The sequence below is a fragment of the Raphanus sativus genome, chromosome 2 (assembly GCF_000801105.2).
Source record: "Raphanus sativus cultivar WK10039 chromosome 2, ASM80110v3, whole genome shotgun sequence".
NCBI classification, from domain to species: domain Eukaryota; kingdom Viridiplantae; phylum Streptophyta; class Magnoliopsida; order Brassicales; family Brassicaceae; genus Raphanus; species Raphanus sativus.
The window spans coordinates 37350550-37366377 of NC_079512.1; the positions used below are offsets into that span (position 1 = coordinate 37350550).

Consider the following 15828-nt stretch of genomic DNA (forward strand, 5'->3'; position numbering starts at 1 on the left):
GTAGACTGTCGCCTAAACAGAATAACGTAATCATAATGCGATGTGTTAGGTTTTATTAATCATTAAAAATACATTATTAAATTGATTATACAGAAAGACGAGGTACCTGAATAATATAACGTATTAGGTTTGAATGAGTACTTTATTAGAAGTAGAACAGAGTATTTATACATGTGTTAACTAGGGTATATACTTGTATTCTAATCTATTTACATAGAGGTCCTTATAGTTATACTCTATTGCCTTATACGCCCCCTCAAGATGGTGGGACTGCAGTGACACCGATCTTGTTGCAGAGATGGTGAAATGGTATTCGGGCCAGTGGCTTCGTGAGACCATCTGCGAGCTGATCATGTGTAGAGACGTGAGAAACACGCAACATCCCATTTTGAATCTGTCCCCGCACAAAGTGATAGTCAATGGCGATGTGTTTCATTCTCGAATGAAAAACCGGGTTTTGACATAGATACGTTGCGCCTATGTTGTCGCAGTACACAGCGGGTGGAGAAGGTAGCCTGACGCCGAGCTCTGTGAGAAGGGAGCATATCCAGCGGAGTTCCGCAGAGGCGTTGGCAACAGCCCTGTACTCGGCCTCTGTCGAAGACCGTGCGACGCCTTTCTGCTTCCTTGACGTCCACGAAACCGGGTGAGAGCCGAGATAAATGATGTAGCCGTTGGTGGAGACGTAGTCATCAGAGTCGCCAGCCCAATCTGCATCTGAAAACGCATGTAGTGGTGTTTCAGTCTGCTTCCTGAGAAAGATTCCATGGCTCAGTGTACCAGAGAGGTAGCGAAGAAGGCGTTTGACGGCGAGCCAATGGCATGTTGTTGGGCGATGCATAAACTGAGAAAGTCGGTTCACGGCATAAGCAATGTCGGGTCTTGTCAATGACAAGTACTGAAGGCTCCCCACGACCTGCCTGTACTCTCGAGGATCCGCGAGTGGTGAGCCTGATTGCAGTGTCAACTTCGGTGATGATGCCATAGGTGTGGAGACTGGTTTGGAGTGAAGCATGTTGGTCTTAGTGAGAAGGTCGGTGACGTATTTTCGTTGCATTAGATGGAGACCATCTTTTGTTCTTATCGCTTCAATGCCAAGAAAATAGCTCAGGTTGCCCATATCCTTGATGGAGAATTTCCGTGCAAGTGTATCAATGACTTGTTGGACCAGGTTAGCCGAGGTGCCTGTGACTATGATATCGTCTACATACACGAGCAAATAGACGAACTGATTGCCCTGTTTGAGGATGAATAGCGAGGTATCGGATAAGGAGTTGTAGAACCCAGATGCGACGAGAAACTTGTGTAATTCAGAGTACCATGCTCGCGGTGCCTGTTTCAGACCATACAGAGCTTTGCGGAGACGACAGACTTTGGTGGGATTGTCTTGGTCGACAAAACCTGGAGGTTGACAGATAAAGACTTCTTCTTTAAGATGTCCCTGCAAAAAGGCTGTATTGACGTCAATCTGTCTTATTGGCCAGGACTGATTTACCGCTAACCCGAGTACGATTCGTATCGTCGTTGGTTTGATCACCGGACTGAATGTATCAGTGAAGTCAATTCCTGGTTGCTGATGATATCCCTTTGCGACAAGCCGAGCTTTGTAGCGATCTATCTCTCCGTTGGGATGATATTTTATTGTGAATATCCAGTGACATCCAACTATATTCATCGCTTGAGTCGCTGTCTCGAGATCCCAGGTATGATTCTTGACTTGTGAATTAAACTCCGAAAGCATTGCTGCACGCCATTTTGGGTGCTTCATTGCTTGTTGCCATGTAGTAGGGATCCAGTGAGGATCGTCTTGGAGATTCACTGTCAAGTTGTATCTAGAACTGGGTTTGCTGATGTTGTTCCTAGACCTCGTCGTCATCGAGTGTCTTGGAGCTTGCTGTGCAGGACCAGGTGCAGGAGCTGGTAAGGGTGCCGGTTCTGGATTAGGCGCTGCATGTTCCGGTTCAGTTGGTAATGGCGCTTGATGTGTGTGTTCTGTTTCCGCAGGTGCTGGTGAAGCCACAGGTGTCGCCACTGGAGATGAATTTTCAGAGCTCGGAGGCAAGCTCTCTGCAGTCGTTGACGGTGAGTGTACGAGTGGTGGGTTCAGGTGAATGGTTGTATGAGGCTGATAGGTGGGAGTGGGAAAAGAGGTTTCTGGTTCGGGATTTTGGTGGCGATGGCGGAGTTGTTGGTAAGGGAAATGTGTTTCATTGAACCTGACGTGTCTAGAGGTATAAACACGATCAGTAGTGGGATCCAAGCACAAATAAGCGCTCTGAGATAGACAGTATCCAATGAAAACACAAGGCAAGGAGCGTTGCTCAAGTTTGTTTGGCGCATACGGTCGGAGCCACAGATAACACAAGCTCCCAAAGGTTCTGAGCTTGCCATAGTTAGGTAGCGTTTGAAACAGTTTCTGGTAAGGGGACAGGTTGTGGAGAACCGGAGTGGTCATGCGGTTTATCAGGAATACCGCAGTGGCAAATGCTTCAGGCCAGAATGTTAGTGGCATCTTTGCGGTGGACAGAAGTGAGAGGCCTGTCTCAACGATGTGTCTGTGTTTTCTCTCGGACAAACCGTTGTGTTCAGGGGTGTGGGGTGGGGTTGTTAGGTGGGAGATTCCATTACTGGCAAGATAGGAACGCATGGCTAGATATTCTCCTCCATTGTCGGTGTAAAGGTGTTGGATTTTGGTTTTGAATCGGGTTTCAACCAAGGGTTTGAACTGGAGGAATATGGTTTTTACTTCAGACTTGGCCTTAAGAGGAAACATCCATGTGTATCGTGTGAAGTGATCTACGAACACGAGATAATATTTCTGGTTTTTGTTTGAGGGAACTGGGGATTGCCAGACGTCTGAGAATACGAATTGAAGAGGTTGAGATGAAAGGATAGTACTTTGGTGAAAAGGTAACTTATGAGTTTTATTCAAAAGACATTCATTGCAGGGAAACACAGAAGAGGTAGTGTTTAGATAAGGTAAAGAAAACTTGGAAACAACAAATTTGAGAGTAGCTAAAGAGGGGTGGCCAAGTCTATTATGCCATCGGTCCAGGGTTGCTTTCGTATCAGGATAGGTTGCATAGGCTGATGGGTTTGGGTTTAGCTTGGGCCACTCGTACAAATCACCCTTCGTTCGACCTTGGAGTAGCTGCACCCCCGAGCTGAGATCCTTCACCTGAAAGTGAGCAGGAAAGAATTCCACAGAAACCTTGTTAGCATTACAGAGTCGGTATACAGAGACCAAGTTTTTGTTAACATTAGGAACACACAAGACATCATCCAATTTAAGAGTTTTAGATGATGTAGGGATAGATATTGAACCGGTGTGCGTGATTGGCATGGTGGAGCCATCCGCAATAGCAACTTCCTCGCCTCCATGGTATGTCTGGTGAAGCGCCAAGTTGTTGAGATCGGATGTGAGATGGTGCGTCGCACCGCTATCAAGCAACCAAGGCGCGACATTGTATGGTGCAGCAGAGATGAAGTTTGCTCGTGGCTGCCATGGTGTGTTCATAGGTGCGACCGAAGAGTTCCCGGATCCTTGGAGTTGGTTGCAGCGACGAGCACTGTGACCAAAGATGCCACATAATTGGCACTTTCCTTGGTACCCACGGGGTGTGTGCTGCTGCGAGTGAGGATGAGCCGGTGCCGGAAATTGTTGCTGTTGTTGCCAAGTCTGGTTGCCTCGATATCCTCCTCGGCGCGAGTTATTGGGCCTGCTGTGATGCGATCCTCTGTGGTTGGTGTAGTTCGCCGTCACAGGTGCAGAGGAGGTCGGAGTAGTTACCGATTCAAGTTTCACTTCCTGATTAATGAGCTTCTCATGTAACTCAACTAGAGATGGCGCCGTATCTCTACTTCCAATCTGATCTATCAGTGTTTTGTAGTCATCTGGAAGTCCGCCAAGTATCTTCTCAATCTGATCTTCAAGGTCCATAGGTTTCCCAAGGACTGCGAGCTGATCAAAACGAGTCGTGAAGCCTTGGAAGTAATCATTAATCGACTTGGAGCCCTTAGTCCAGTTGTCGATCTGCTGCTTCACTTGTAGGATATGGCCTCTGCTCGGTTTCGCATACGTGGACATGAGAAGTGTCCAGATCTCAGCAGACGTATCAGTAGTGGACAGGATCGGTTGAATTGCAGGGGTTATGGCGCCAAAGAGTCCACTGTAGACGAGCTTGTCCTGGCGTTTCCACAGGACAAAAGCAGGGTTCGGCACAACACCATCAGCCGTCGTGAGTGTGGGAGGAGGAACGACGGTGGAGCCGTCTATATAGCCGGCTAAGTCGTATCCATCGAGGAGAGCGTGGACCTGTCGTTTCCACATAAGAAAATTGGTAGAGGTGAGCTTCGTCACATTCGTCATATTGACGTTTAGTAGGGTGGGCGTAGTGGAGACTGTGATTGTCTCGTTTGTGGATGCCGGAGAGAGAGAATTTTCTGACATTGTCGATAGGTAGGAGATGAATAAGAGAAAAAGAGAAAAAAAAAAAAAAAATTTGAAAAGTGAGATGGCGGCTTATACAAGCTCTGATACCATATAACGTATTAGGTTTGAATGAGTACTTTATTAGAAGTAGAACAGAGTATTTATACATGTGTTAACTAGGGTATATACTTGTATTCTAATCTATTTACATAGAGGTCTTTATAGTTATACTCTATTGCCTTATAAATAAAGGATATGAAGCGTTATAAAAAATATTGACTATGAATAAAAGATACCAAGTTGCTTGGTACCATTTTCGCCTATCATGTATTTGGCCTATAACATATTCACTCCAACCATCCATGAGGACCATGACCATATAAAATACATGATATTAACAAAACAAAAATGAAATTCGAATTTTAAATATCCTCCACTATCAAGGTTTTGAAAACTTAGTTGACATTCTATTTGTATACACGGTTTCACGTAACGAGATTTAAAATACCCTATTGTTGATTTATATTACATTCGTTAATTTGACGGGATGTATAATAAGTAATAACAAGAGAAGAGCATGTGAATTTTTTTTTAAGAGCATGTGATTGATCACGTTATTTATACGTTAACATGTTATTTTATTCAAAAAAATTATTTTATAAGAAATATTAGTCACAAATTGAAAAAGTCTTTTTTTGTAACACCACAACTTATAAAGTAAAGAAAGAACTATAAGTATCACGCATGAAATACAGTTACACAAAGTTCTCGTCTTCTCCTTTTGCTTAGGCTGGATCATTCAAATTTGGAATGGAATACGTTGGAATGCTCTATTCCATAAATTCCTTTTTTTTTTTGTTTTACCATTTGTCTTAATGAAATAAAAATGTTTATTCCATCAATTACAAAAGGAATTAAACAAAATTCAAAGAAAACTATTCCACAAAAGATTTATTCCATTTTTCTTCATATTCCATTCCTTTTTTACCCACTAATTCTGTTACACATTAACCAGTTACAGCCATGGTTTAAATTACGAATAAAGTTGTGCCTATCTTAACATTTTTACCAAAAAAAAAGTTGTGCCTTCATTTACAAAAAAAAAAGAATAAAGTTGTGCCTATTTATCTGACTTGTTAGAGTACATCGTAACGACCAACGAGGAAAAAATAACTCGAGAGAGAGAGAGAGAGAGTCATGGAGAAGATTGTTAAGGTAGCTTATGACGCATCCGTGAAGACAGTTTTAACACTGTTGGAGAAGAATCTTTTACCAAATGTTGTCATAAGGCGGTTGACGCGTCTGCTTCTCGCCGGTCGACTTCGTTCCGGTTACAAACCCACGGCGGATCTGCAACTTTCCGATCTCCTCCGTTTCGTCAACGGTAAGAGTGTTACTGACGTTACGATCTTCTTGTTTTTGAGTTTTAACTTCTTAAAAAAAAAAATATTTAGATTTTGTGTAATTAAGTGATCGTGAGGGTATCGTACGAACTGGTTGGTGTTTTTGATGTCACAAAAAAGTACGAATGACTTTCGCTTTTGGGTTTTAGTTTCGTTTCGTCTGTCACCAGACGACTTTAATGGCCCGCTTGTACTACGTTGTTGTGACTGAGTAAGATTCTTGTTTCATGTGTGTGTAAACTACCAAATATAATTCCTTTTCTTAAATCATAAAATCACAAAGAAGTCTTCTTAAAATTGTATTTCTTTTCTGGTTTGAATATTGTTGTTGAGAGATCCGCGAACACATATTAACTTCTTCTAGACTTATAAAAAAAAACATGATCTCCTTTTTATCTTGTTAACCGGATCTCCACGATCTAAGCATATACGTACGACTAGATCAAGGCCGTAATCACATATGAAAGTTTTGTTCTTATGATAGGTATTACGTCTAGTAATATGCTTACGTTTTGCAAAAGTAATGAAAATATTCATTTCTCTAAATCAATTGCAAAAGAGCATTCTCCTTTTATTTGCCTTTACAAATAACTTAACAAGTTTTAAATAAAGATTGACGATTTTGTTTTTAAAAGAAATATTATAATATGTAAACGTTAACAAACATCCGAGGTCATGGACTCATGTTACCCTAATGTTTCAGCTATAAAAGAGATGCCTATAGCGATCAACACCGAGAAGCCAAAGACTCAACACTATGAATTACCAACAGCTTTCTTCGAGCTTGTTCTTGGAAGAAACATGAAATACAGCTCTTGCTACTTCTCTAACGATTCAAGTAGCCTAGAAGATGCAGAGGAAGCAATGCTAGCTCTATATTGCCAGAGGGCTAAAGTGGAAGATGGACAGAGTGTTCTTGATGTCGGATGTGGCTGGGGATCTTTGTCCTTGTACATTGCCCGCAAGTACAGCAACTGCAAGATAACAGGTCTCTGCAACTCAAAAACACAGAAAGCATTCATCGAGGAGCAATGCTGGTACTTAATTAGTTTTCCTCATTTTTCATCCTAAGCTTTTTTTTTCTTCAAGTTCTAGTAAATAAGTTAAGACGTCTATCATGTGTGTTTGAAGGAAACGTGGGATTCAAAATATCGAAATAATGGTTGGAGATATTAGCACATTTGAGCATGAAGGGACATACGACCGAGTATTCTCCATCGAAATGTTCGAGGTTAGGATAAGTTTTTTAAACTAATTACTTTATTATTATGTTACATTTATCTGAAAGTGGATTGTTATTAGCATATGAAAAACTATGGGGAGCTTCTGAAGAAAATTGGAAAGTGGATGAAGGAAGATGGTCTTCTGTTTGTTCACTATTTCTGCCATAAGACATTTGCTTACCACTTTGAGGTATAAAAACAGCTAATGTCAAAGTTGATTGATTATATAATTATCTAACCATATTTTTTCTTGACAATAATGATATATTTGTGGTTATGTTGGTTGGCTATAGGATGTGAATGACGATGACTGGATCACAAGACACTTCTTCAGTGGAGGAACAATGCCATCAGCAAATCTTCTCCTCTACTTCCAAGTAATAAAATTGAATAGTCTCACTTTGTTTATCAAATCTAAACAAATATGTCACATACATATGTTCAGGAAGATGTTGCGATTGTGGATCATTGGCTACTAAATGGGAAGCATTATGCAAATACCAGGTAAAAAACTCTCAAAGTTGAGAAGATGATAACTATCTTGTGATGCTTATTGCTTAATGATTTCAACTTAATTTGCAGTGAAGAGTGGCTGAAAAGAATGGACAAGGAGATAGTTGCAATAAAGGAGATAATGGAAATGACTTATGGGAAAGAGGAGGCAGTGAAGTGGACGGTTTACTGGAGAACCTTCTTCATCGCGGTTGCCGAGCTTTTTGGATACAACAATGGAGAAGAGTGGATGGTCTCACACTTCTTGTTCAAGAAGAAGTGATTTACATATCTTTCTTCTCTTATTTATCAGTTCTTGAAATTTCGTGTGCCAAAAATAAAGAATACTACAACATTCTGCTTCTAGTATGTTTTCCTATTTTTTTTTTTAAAAAGTTGCTCAATTTGGGATCTGTTTCAAAGAGACAATGTTGTTCAGAAACATCAAGCACTAGTTTCTTCTAAATCAGCTTTGACTTGTTGGATTCAGCTCACCATCAACCTCCAACATGCGAGTGAGAAGTTTACCATCTAGATTCTCCTGTTCGACACATACATGAAAACCGAAACAAACCAAAAATCAAAAAGATAAGCTTATGGAAGGAATTAGGATATGATGACACACACAACATGAAGAGAGAAGTAAAGTTACCGAGAGACAGTGTCTGTATTTATTCCACTCAGCAACACAGTCTTCTTTATCACATTGCCCTTTCACGAACTTGTCTGAATACCACCTGCAGAATCAAAGACAAAGGCTGCAACTTTATGATTTTAATACGAAGACAAGAATCAACAACGGTCCAATCTCTAAAAAGATGACGAGATATCACTCAGAAACTCCATTGGTTCACCATAGATACTAAAACCCTTGAACATTATACCTAATCTCTCTCAAAAAGGAGAATAGGAAACTCACTTGTTGAAACAATTGTGGTAAGCATTTCTCAAATTGGCGCATGGAGAAGTAGAGGAGCTAGCAGAAGCTGAATCCTTTTTCTTCAGCAAGCCCATCTTCACTATCACTGCAACTATACTTGCAAAGATGATCGATCTACAGGAGACACCTAACAAGAGAACTTTGTTCTGTCAAAATTATGTAATGATGCCTTGTGAATTGTCCCCTTTAATCAAATGTTGTCTCTTGCAATGATCAAAACAAATAGAGATAAATCAGGAGCAATACAAAGCTTTAAGATGAAAGAATTTCAATACGGAGAAGCGGAAACGTTTTATAAAATTACCGTTGATCAGATCAGGACAGGAAGACACCAGTGTGATTCAGACCTCGGAACAAGAGAAAAAAAAGAAGAAGAAGATGTCTGAATATTAAATCTCAATTCGCTAAAACCCGTAAAACCTCAGATTCCACGAGAATGTGAGCAGTAGTAAGTACTTCTCTCGTTGGATCCGTAAGTCAAGCTAACAACACGACGACGGAAGTTTCCGAGGAGGAGTGTGGTGTGGGAAACTGCAACCGACGTCGTTTTCGGTTAAAAAAAAAAAGAACCTAAAGCTGGTATTCAACGGTTAAGCCCAATAGTGTATCGTGGGCTTTTAACTTGTAAGTTACGCACAAAGAGGGAAGGGAATCACGTGTGATGGTCATTATCATTCATTCTCGCGTGGCGTAACACAAAACCCTTCCTTCCTTCCTTTCTCCTCTCACTGCAATTTTTTTTTGTTTATTTAAGGATACAACTCATCGAAACAAACCCAAAAAAAAAAACATTTGCACAAACAAAAGATGGATCAGTTCAAAGGTCAGCCTCGCCTTCCCAAGTTCGCCGTTCCCAAGCGCTACGATCTCCATCTCATCCCCGATCTCGTCGCCTGTACTTTCACCGGAACAGTAGCGATCGATCTCGATGTAGTCGCCGATACTCGTTTCATCGTTCTCAACGCTGCTGATCTCTCCGTCAACGATGCCTCCGTTTCCTTCACTCCCCGTTCCTCCTCTCAGGTACCTTTTTTCAACGCCCCGACCGTTCTCTCGTTTTTGCTTTTTCTTTGTTTGGTTGTTGTAATAATCATGTGGGTTCAGATTCCGACAATGTGATTAAGAGTTACGGTCTTGATGAAATTTGGATATTTACTCTCGATCTTCTTTAGCTATAGATCGCTGTCCTTAATTGTGATTATGTTTCGTTTCATTAAAAAAAAAGATTGTTTTTTTTTAATGTTATTGCAGACGGTTGCAGCTCCGAAAGTTTCACTCTTTGAAGAGGATGAGATTCTTGTGCTTGAGTTTCCTGAGACTCTTCCCCATGGAGTCGGAGTTCTCCAACTCGCTTTCAATGGAATCCTCAGTGACAAGATGAAGGGATTCTACAAAAGGTTAAGCTTTTTTTTTTCTTTTTTTGCGTTTATATAAGTTCCAAACCTGCATAGATAATAAACTCAAAAGTATATTGTTTTCTCATGGTGTGCAGTACCTATGAACATAACGGTGAGAAGAAGAACATGGCCGTTACCCAGTTTGAACCAGCTGATGCTAGGAGATGCTTCCCATGCTGGGATGAACCTGCTTGCAAGGTTCTTTTTTTCTTATCTTTTGCCCCCCACTTTTATCAGCATAGCATGATGAGCATATTATTTTTCTTCTATACTGACACACTCTTTGCAACAGGCTACCTTCAAGATTACACTAGAGGTGCCTTCTGATTTAGTGGCTCTCTCCAACATGCCCGTTGTGGAGGAGAAAGTTAATGGCAACGTGAAGATCGTCTCTTATCAAGAGTCACCGATCATGTCTACATACTTGGTGGCGATTGTTGTTGGATTATTTGACTACGTAGAAGATCACACATCCGATGGTAAAATTAATTTTTATTCCTTATTATCTCTTTGTCTAGTCAAACCTCTTAATCAAGTTTCATCGTTTGCTCAGGTATCAAAGTCAGAGTGTACTGTCAAGTGGGCAAAGCCGACCAAGGCAAATTTGCCTTGCATGTTGGTGCAAAGACCTTGGATTTGTTCAAAGAGTAGGTTCTTCATCCATTTTTTTGAAACTTCATCTGCATGCATATATCATATTTCGTTGCAAAATGATACCAATCGTTTCTTGTAGGTACTTTGCTGTGCCGTATCCCCTTCCCAAAATCGATATGATTGCGATCCCGGATTTTGCTGCTGGAGCTATGGAGAACTACGGTTTAGTTACATACCGTGAAACAGCTCTTCTCTATGATGAGCAACATTCAGCAGCTTCTAACAAACAGAGGGTACTGAAAACTTGTCCTTTTAATTTTCTAGTGAAGATTTTCTTGTGCGGTGTTGTGCAATTGTATCTAAAGCAGTTAATTTTCTGCTGCTAGGTTGCGACTGTTGTTGCCCATGAACTGGCCCACCAGTGGTTTGGCAATCTCGTCACTATGGAGTGGTGGACTCATCTATGGCTGAATGAGGGTTTTGCTACTTGGGTACGTTAAATATCTATGTCTTCGTATAAACAAGATGAGTTTGAGTTTTGTTGTGAGTGTAACGTTTCTCTTTATCTATTTTTCAGGTCAGCTACTTGGCAACTGATAGTTTGTTCCCTGAATGGAAAATCTGGACCCAGTTCTTAGATGAATCTACCGAGGGTCTAAGGCTAGATGGACTTGAGGAGTCTCACCCAATAGAGGTAAACAAAATAAGTTATCTACGTTATTAAGTGTGACACTTATTCTGAGAAAGGTTGTCACTATATGTATCGTGAAAACTTAGTTTCTTTTTTTCCTTTAATACTCAATATCAATCTGAGAGAGAACGTGTTACCTAAATATCATGAATCTTAACTTTCCTCAGGTGGAGGTTAATCATGCTTCTGAAATTGATGAAATATTTGATGCAATAAGCTACAGGAAGGGTGCATCTGTCATCCGCATGCTACAAAGCTATCTTGGTGCTGAAGTTTTCCAGGTTCTGCTCTTGCTAATCTTCTCTTTTATTCTCATATTATGCATTGAAAATCTGGTGGCATCTATTGTCATTGTCCCAATGTCTTCGAAACTTCTTACCCTTATTTATATGGTTTTGGTAAGCAGAAGTCGCTTGCTGCATACGTTAAACGTCATGCTTACTCAAACGCAAAGACTGAAGACCTGTGGACGGCTTTGGAAGAGGGTTCAGGAGAACCTGTGAACAAGCTTATGAGTTCTTGGACAAAGCAAAAAGGATATCCTGTTGTCTCAGCCAAAATAAAAGATGGAAAACTGGAACTTGAGCAGGTTCATAAACGTTTTTTGGATGTCCTACTTATACCCCTTTTGCTGCCACTTAGGAACTAACTAAATTCATTTTCTTTAAATTACAGTCTCGTTTCTTGTCAAGCGGTTCTCCTGGGGAAGGACAATGGATTGTGCCAGTAACCTTGTGCTGTGGTTCATATGACGTGCGCAAAAACTTCTTGTTGGAATCCAAATCTGGAGCATATGATATAAAGGAGTTATTGGGCTGTTCCGTTGGTGATGGCTCTTGGATAAAAATCAATGTCGATCAGGCTGGGTTCTATAGGGTGAAATATGATGACAGCCTTGCGGCTGGACTCAGGAAGGCAACAGAGAGCCAAAGCTTGACTGCTATTGATAGATATGGTAAAATTTTATCTTGCAGAAATTTTAATTTTCTTGTTCACATAATGGAGTTTCTTTGGAGATGAAACATCCTTCTTTTTCTTAAACAGGTATTTTGGATGATTCTTTTGCACTTTCTATGGCTCGTCAGCAATCTCTGGCCTCTTTGCTCACTTTGATTAGTGCTTACAAAAAGGAATCTGACTATACCGTGCTGTCAAACCTCATTGTTGTAAGTATCTTTTCTTTTTCTTTTTTTTTTATCTTTAGTTTATTTATGCTTTTGCATCTCACTCTTCCTCCATACAGATAAGCTACAAAGTTGTGAAGATTGCAGCAGATGCAAATTTAGAACTGATGTCTGGGATTAAACAATTTTTCATCGGCGTTTTCCAGCTTGCTGCTGGGTAAGTTGTTTTACCCATCTACAGAATTCACACCAATCAACGGCAAAAGATTACATTTTAAGTTAATGTTCTATTTAAACAATGAAAAAAAGGAAATTAATTTTGTTACCATGTTCATTGTTCTTACAGGAAACTTGGTTGGGACCCAAAACAAGGGGAGAGCCATCTAGATGCTATGCTGAGAGGGGAAGTCTTAACTGCACTTGCTACGTTTGGGCATGATGAGACACTAAAGGAGGGAGTTAGAAGATTTGATGCATTCTTAGCTGATAGGAACACTACGCTTCTGCCTCCTGACCTCAGAAGGGTTTGTTTCTTATTTACCTAACACAATTACGCTTCCAAATATGGAAATGGTGATCTTATAATCTAATCTTTGTGTTGTTTGTTTGTTTTGCAGGCTTCTTATGTTGCTGTAATGCAGAGAGCCAACAAATCAGACAAATCTGGTTTTGAGTCTCTTCTGAAAGTTTATAGGGAAACAGACCTGAGCCAGGAGAAAACGCGAATCTTAGGTAAACTGCTCTCACCAGAGAAAAACTAATAGAAAATTGTTATTTCAGTTACTAACGTTTTCCTTGTGGTTTTGCAGGTTCTTTGGCATGTTGCCCAGACCCCAGTATAGTTCAAGATGTTCTTAACTTTGTATTGTCTGATGAGGTATATATATAGTATGGATGTTCTTATCATTAGGCTTTGAACTATTTGATGTTGAAACGGGGGTTGCTTGTTTCCAAAGGTCCGGAATCAAGATGCAGTTTATGGACTTTCCGGTGTAAGTTGGGAAGGACGTGAAGTAGCATGGAAATGGCTACAGGAGAAGTGGGAGTTCATTGAGAAGACATGGGGTTCTGGATTTCTCCTAACACGCTTCATAAGTGCAGTTGTATCTCCGGTTAGTTTTCTTTAAAAATAAAAATGAAAAATAAAAACTCTTTCATTTGTCCATGAACAGCTCTTGCTCTTTCTTCTTGATTTGTCTCAGTTTGCGTCGTTTGAGAAGGCGAAAGAAGTGCAGGAGTATTTCTTAACGAGATCAAAGCCTTCAATGGCAAGAACCTTGAAGCAGAGCATTGAAAAGGTTCATATTAATGCTAATTGGGTGGAGAGTATCAAAAAGGAAGACAATCTCACACACCTCGTTACTCAGCTCTCTTCAAACTAAAAGTCTCGCGCACTTTCGTTCGGTTTTATCTCCTGAATAAACTAAAGTATCTGTGACCATGCAGACCTTCGTTGTTTCTCCTTCTCAACACAGAATTCGCAGTTTCTTTTTCAGACTTTGACTTTGCCATCAATAAAGTTTCCTTTTTAGAGATCGTTTTGACTTGGGTTGATCAGTGCAGCGATATAGACAGTTTTGAGGATGATTAGCGCCACTTGATTAGTTTTAGCTTAAACCATAAGACGAAGAAGTGAAATAATAAAGTTTTTGTCTCGTAGACTACATCTATGTGATTCTTTTAATATAATTATGGATAATTCGATACTAACAAAGAAAGATAATAGAACGTGAATACTTCTGTATCCAAGTTTGGTTAGAAATCTGATTTGCAACAAAACTCAAATATACACACTCTAAAAGTCCTCACTCCTCGGTGGGTCTTCAAATTTATAGAAATAAAAAGTTCTGATTTTTTGACACACATAGAAAGGTAAAAGAGAGTTAAAAATGTTGCAATAAAACTGCCACTAGAGAAGACAACATTACTACAGCCAACCTGGGCAGCTTTTATATAACACATAAGACTTAATAATCCTCTAAATCTCTCTTTAACCTCCTTTTTTGCTTCTTCTAATACACAGAATCATCAGGAAAAGGCTAACCATTGTTAGTCTTCTTTTGCTTCATTACTAGTCTTGGTTATCTCAAATTACCATTGGATCATCCATCGATGAAACCATCTGAGCCTCTGCTGCTTCCCCGCTTATCCGCTCCACAGGCATCACCTCAGCTGCACACAGTTTTGATTATATCAGTTTTCTCTACACAGACTATATACAGCATATGCATATATATATTAATGAGATTGTCGTTAGGCCGTGTCTATGAAAGAAACTTTCGGATTTGAACATGCAAAGAGGCAAACAAAAAAAAGCATGGAATTTTCCGATGATTAAACACAACACTCACCTGGTGATCGATCCAGAGACATAGTTCTTGCCATCTCTACAAAGAGTTGGAAAAGAAATTAGTCAGATTCTTCTTAATGTCTGATCAAACTATAAATTCTCCAGTCTCTCATTTGACTAGAAAAAACTGAAGGAGTTGTATAAGGTTGGAAATATAGTATGGACTATTGGATGTACCAAGTGAATGACGCAATCCTTTCACAGCGTCAAAGTTCTTGTATGTATAGCCAACAAAGCTTAAATCCTTGGGAGCAAGATTCTGCACAAAATGGAAAAAAAAATGCGTCATTCAAACATCTAAAGAACTATGTTTCATTTCAGAACAAGAAAAAACTATCAAGAAAAATCATTTGATGATGCTTTCTTATATCCAATCACTTCCGCAGCAACATTACAATGACATGAGTATCGACATCCATTCGCATATAATTATGTATAGGCTTAGAAATAATTACAAACCTTCCTGGAGGTGCCCGATTTAGTTCTTTCAGTTGCAGGAGAATTCACCTGAGATGATATCAAGAAATTCAGTAAGCCCCTCGCATATCATATAGGAAAAATTACCAAAATTAAGCTGCCTAAAATATCATAAATGTTACAAAGAGTGGGTATTCTTCATCAAATTCACAGACAAACAAATTCCTAGGTAACGTATCAATTCACTTGATACAAATGTGGTTTAAGGGAATCACTCCCTTGGTTAAGACACATATTTGCTCGATAAGGTAGTATATGTTAGCACTATCTTCACATGTATGAGTCGCATATTTGAAACTAACAGGTATGATTCGCATAACAACCAGAAGATATGAACCGTCCAACTTTATGTAGAGTCTTAAATACAACTATAAGTTATGATAGCTCTTAAAGTAGTATTAATGAAGCCTATTCACCCAGGAAAACATTTTTCAAATAATGGAAGATAGTGGAAAGGAAGAGTTTATGACATACTTCATCAAACTTCATAAAGTTTTGTGTATCTAGCTCGTCGTTCACTTCTGGTTTGTAAGCAGCCTCCATTTCATAGAGCTTTTCCCAAACAACATCTTTGAACCAAGGATGAACCTGGTGCAAATTTAAGGTACGAGTTAGTAAAGAAGAATGACGCAGCTTATCGCAAGTACTAATTAATCTTCTCATGGAACATCCTTACTTTGATTTGCTGGGCTCCTCCCCCAGTGC

At 39.9% G+C, this 15828-nt stretch overlaps 4 protein-coding genes across 6 annotated transcripts; 2 read left to right on the top strand and 2 right to left on the bottom strand.

Moving 5' to 3' along the window:
• Nucleotides 1-5495: 5495 nt before the first annotated feature.
• Nucleotides 5496-7936, top strand: LOC108840461 ((S)-coclaurine N-methyltransferase). The gene is made up of 7 exons (XM_018613289.2): nucleotides 5496-5816; nucleotides 6539-6872; nucleotides 6967-7066; nucleotides 7138-7248; nucleotides 7352-7435; nucleotides 7504-7562; nucleotides 7641-7936. The coding sequence occupies exons 1-7, from the start codon at nucleotides 5630-5632 to the stop codon at nucleotides 7831-7833; spliced, it is 1068 nt and encodes a 355-aa protein (XP_018468791.2). The 5' UTR covers nucleotides 5496-5629; the 3' UTR covers nucleotides 7834-7936.
• Nucleotides 7831-9038, bottom strand: LOC108840463 (uncharacterized protein At4g33100-like). 3 transcript variants are annotated; one of them, XM_018613292.2, is made up of 4 exons: nucleotides 8795-9020; nucleotides 8470-8617; nucleotides 8203-8287; nucleotides 7831-8091 (listed from the first exon to the last, which is right to left on the bottom strand). In XM_018613292.2, the coding sequence occupies exons 2-4, from the start codon at nucleotides 8562-8564 to the stop codon at nucleotides 8017-8019; spliced, it is 255 nt and encodes an 84-aa protein (XP_018468794.2). In that variant the 5' UTR covers nucleotides 8565-8617; nucleotides 8795-9020; the 3' UTR covers nucleotides 7831-8016. The 3 variants fall into 3 exon arrangements, with proteins under 3 accessions (XP_018468794.2, XP_018468793.2, XP_056859591.1); XM_018613291.2 differs by having other exon boundaries at nucleotides 8470-8693; nucleotides 8795-9019; XM_057003611.1 differs by having other exon boundaries at nucleotides 8470-9038.
• Nucleotides 9039-9181: 143 nt separating this feature from the next.
• On the top strand, nucleotides 9182-13829 carry LOC108840456 (aminopeptidase M1). Its single transcript, XM_018613280.2, has 18 exons — nucleotides 9182-9513; nucleotides 9742-9887; nucleotides 9983-10085; nucleotides 10180-10366; nucleotides 10441-10534; nucleotides 10621-10774; nucleotides 10868-10972; nucleotides 11059-11175; nucleotides 11340-11453; nucleotides 11579-11761; nucleotides 11848-12127; nucleotides 12217-12338; nucleotides 12416-12513; nucleotides 12643-12820; nucleotides 12914-13028; nucleotides 13106-13173; nucleotides 13253-13408; nucleotides 13499-13829. Exons 1-18 carry the CDS (start codon nucleotides 9298-9300, stop codon nucleotides 13676-13678), a joined length of 2616 nt encoding a protein of 871 aa, XP_018468782.1. The 5' UTR covers nucleotides 9182-9297; the 3' UTR covers nucleotides 13679-13829.
• A 254-nt stretch (nucleotides 13830-14083) lies between these two features.
• Nucleotides 14084-15822, bottom strand: LOC130508243 (uncharacterized). The gene is made up of 6 exons (XM_057003617.1): nucleotides 15800-15822; nucleotides 15598-15711; nucleotides 15106-15153; nucleotides 14824-14905; nucleotides 14648-14683; nucleotides 14084-14468 (listed from the first exon to the last, which is right to left on the bottom strand). Exons 2-6 carry the CDS (start codon nucleotides 15664-15666, stop codon nucleotides 14383-14385), a joined length of 321 nt encoding a protein of 106 aa, XP_056859597.1. The 5' UTR covers nucleotides 15667-15711; nucleotides 15800-15822; the 3' UTR covers nucleotides 14084-14382.
• Nucleotides 15823-15828: the final 6 nt, after the last annotated feature.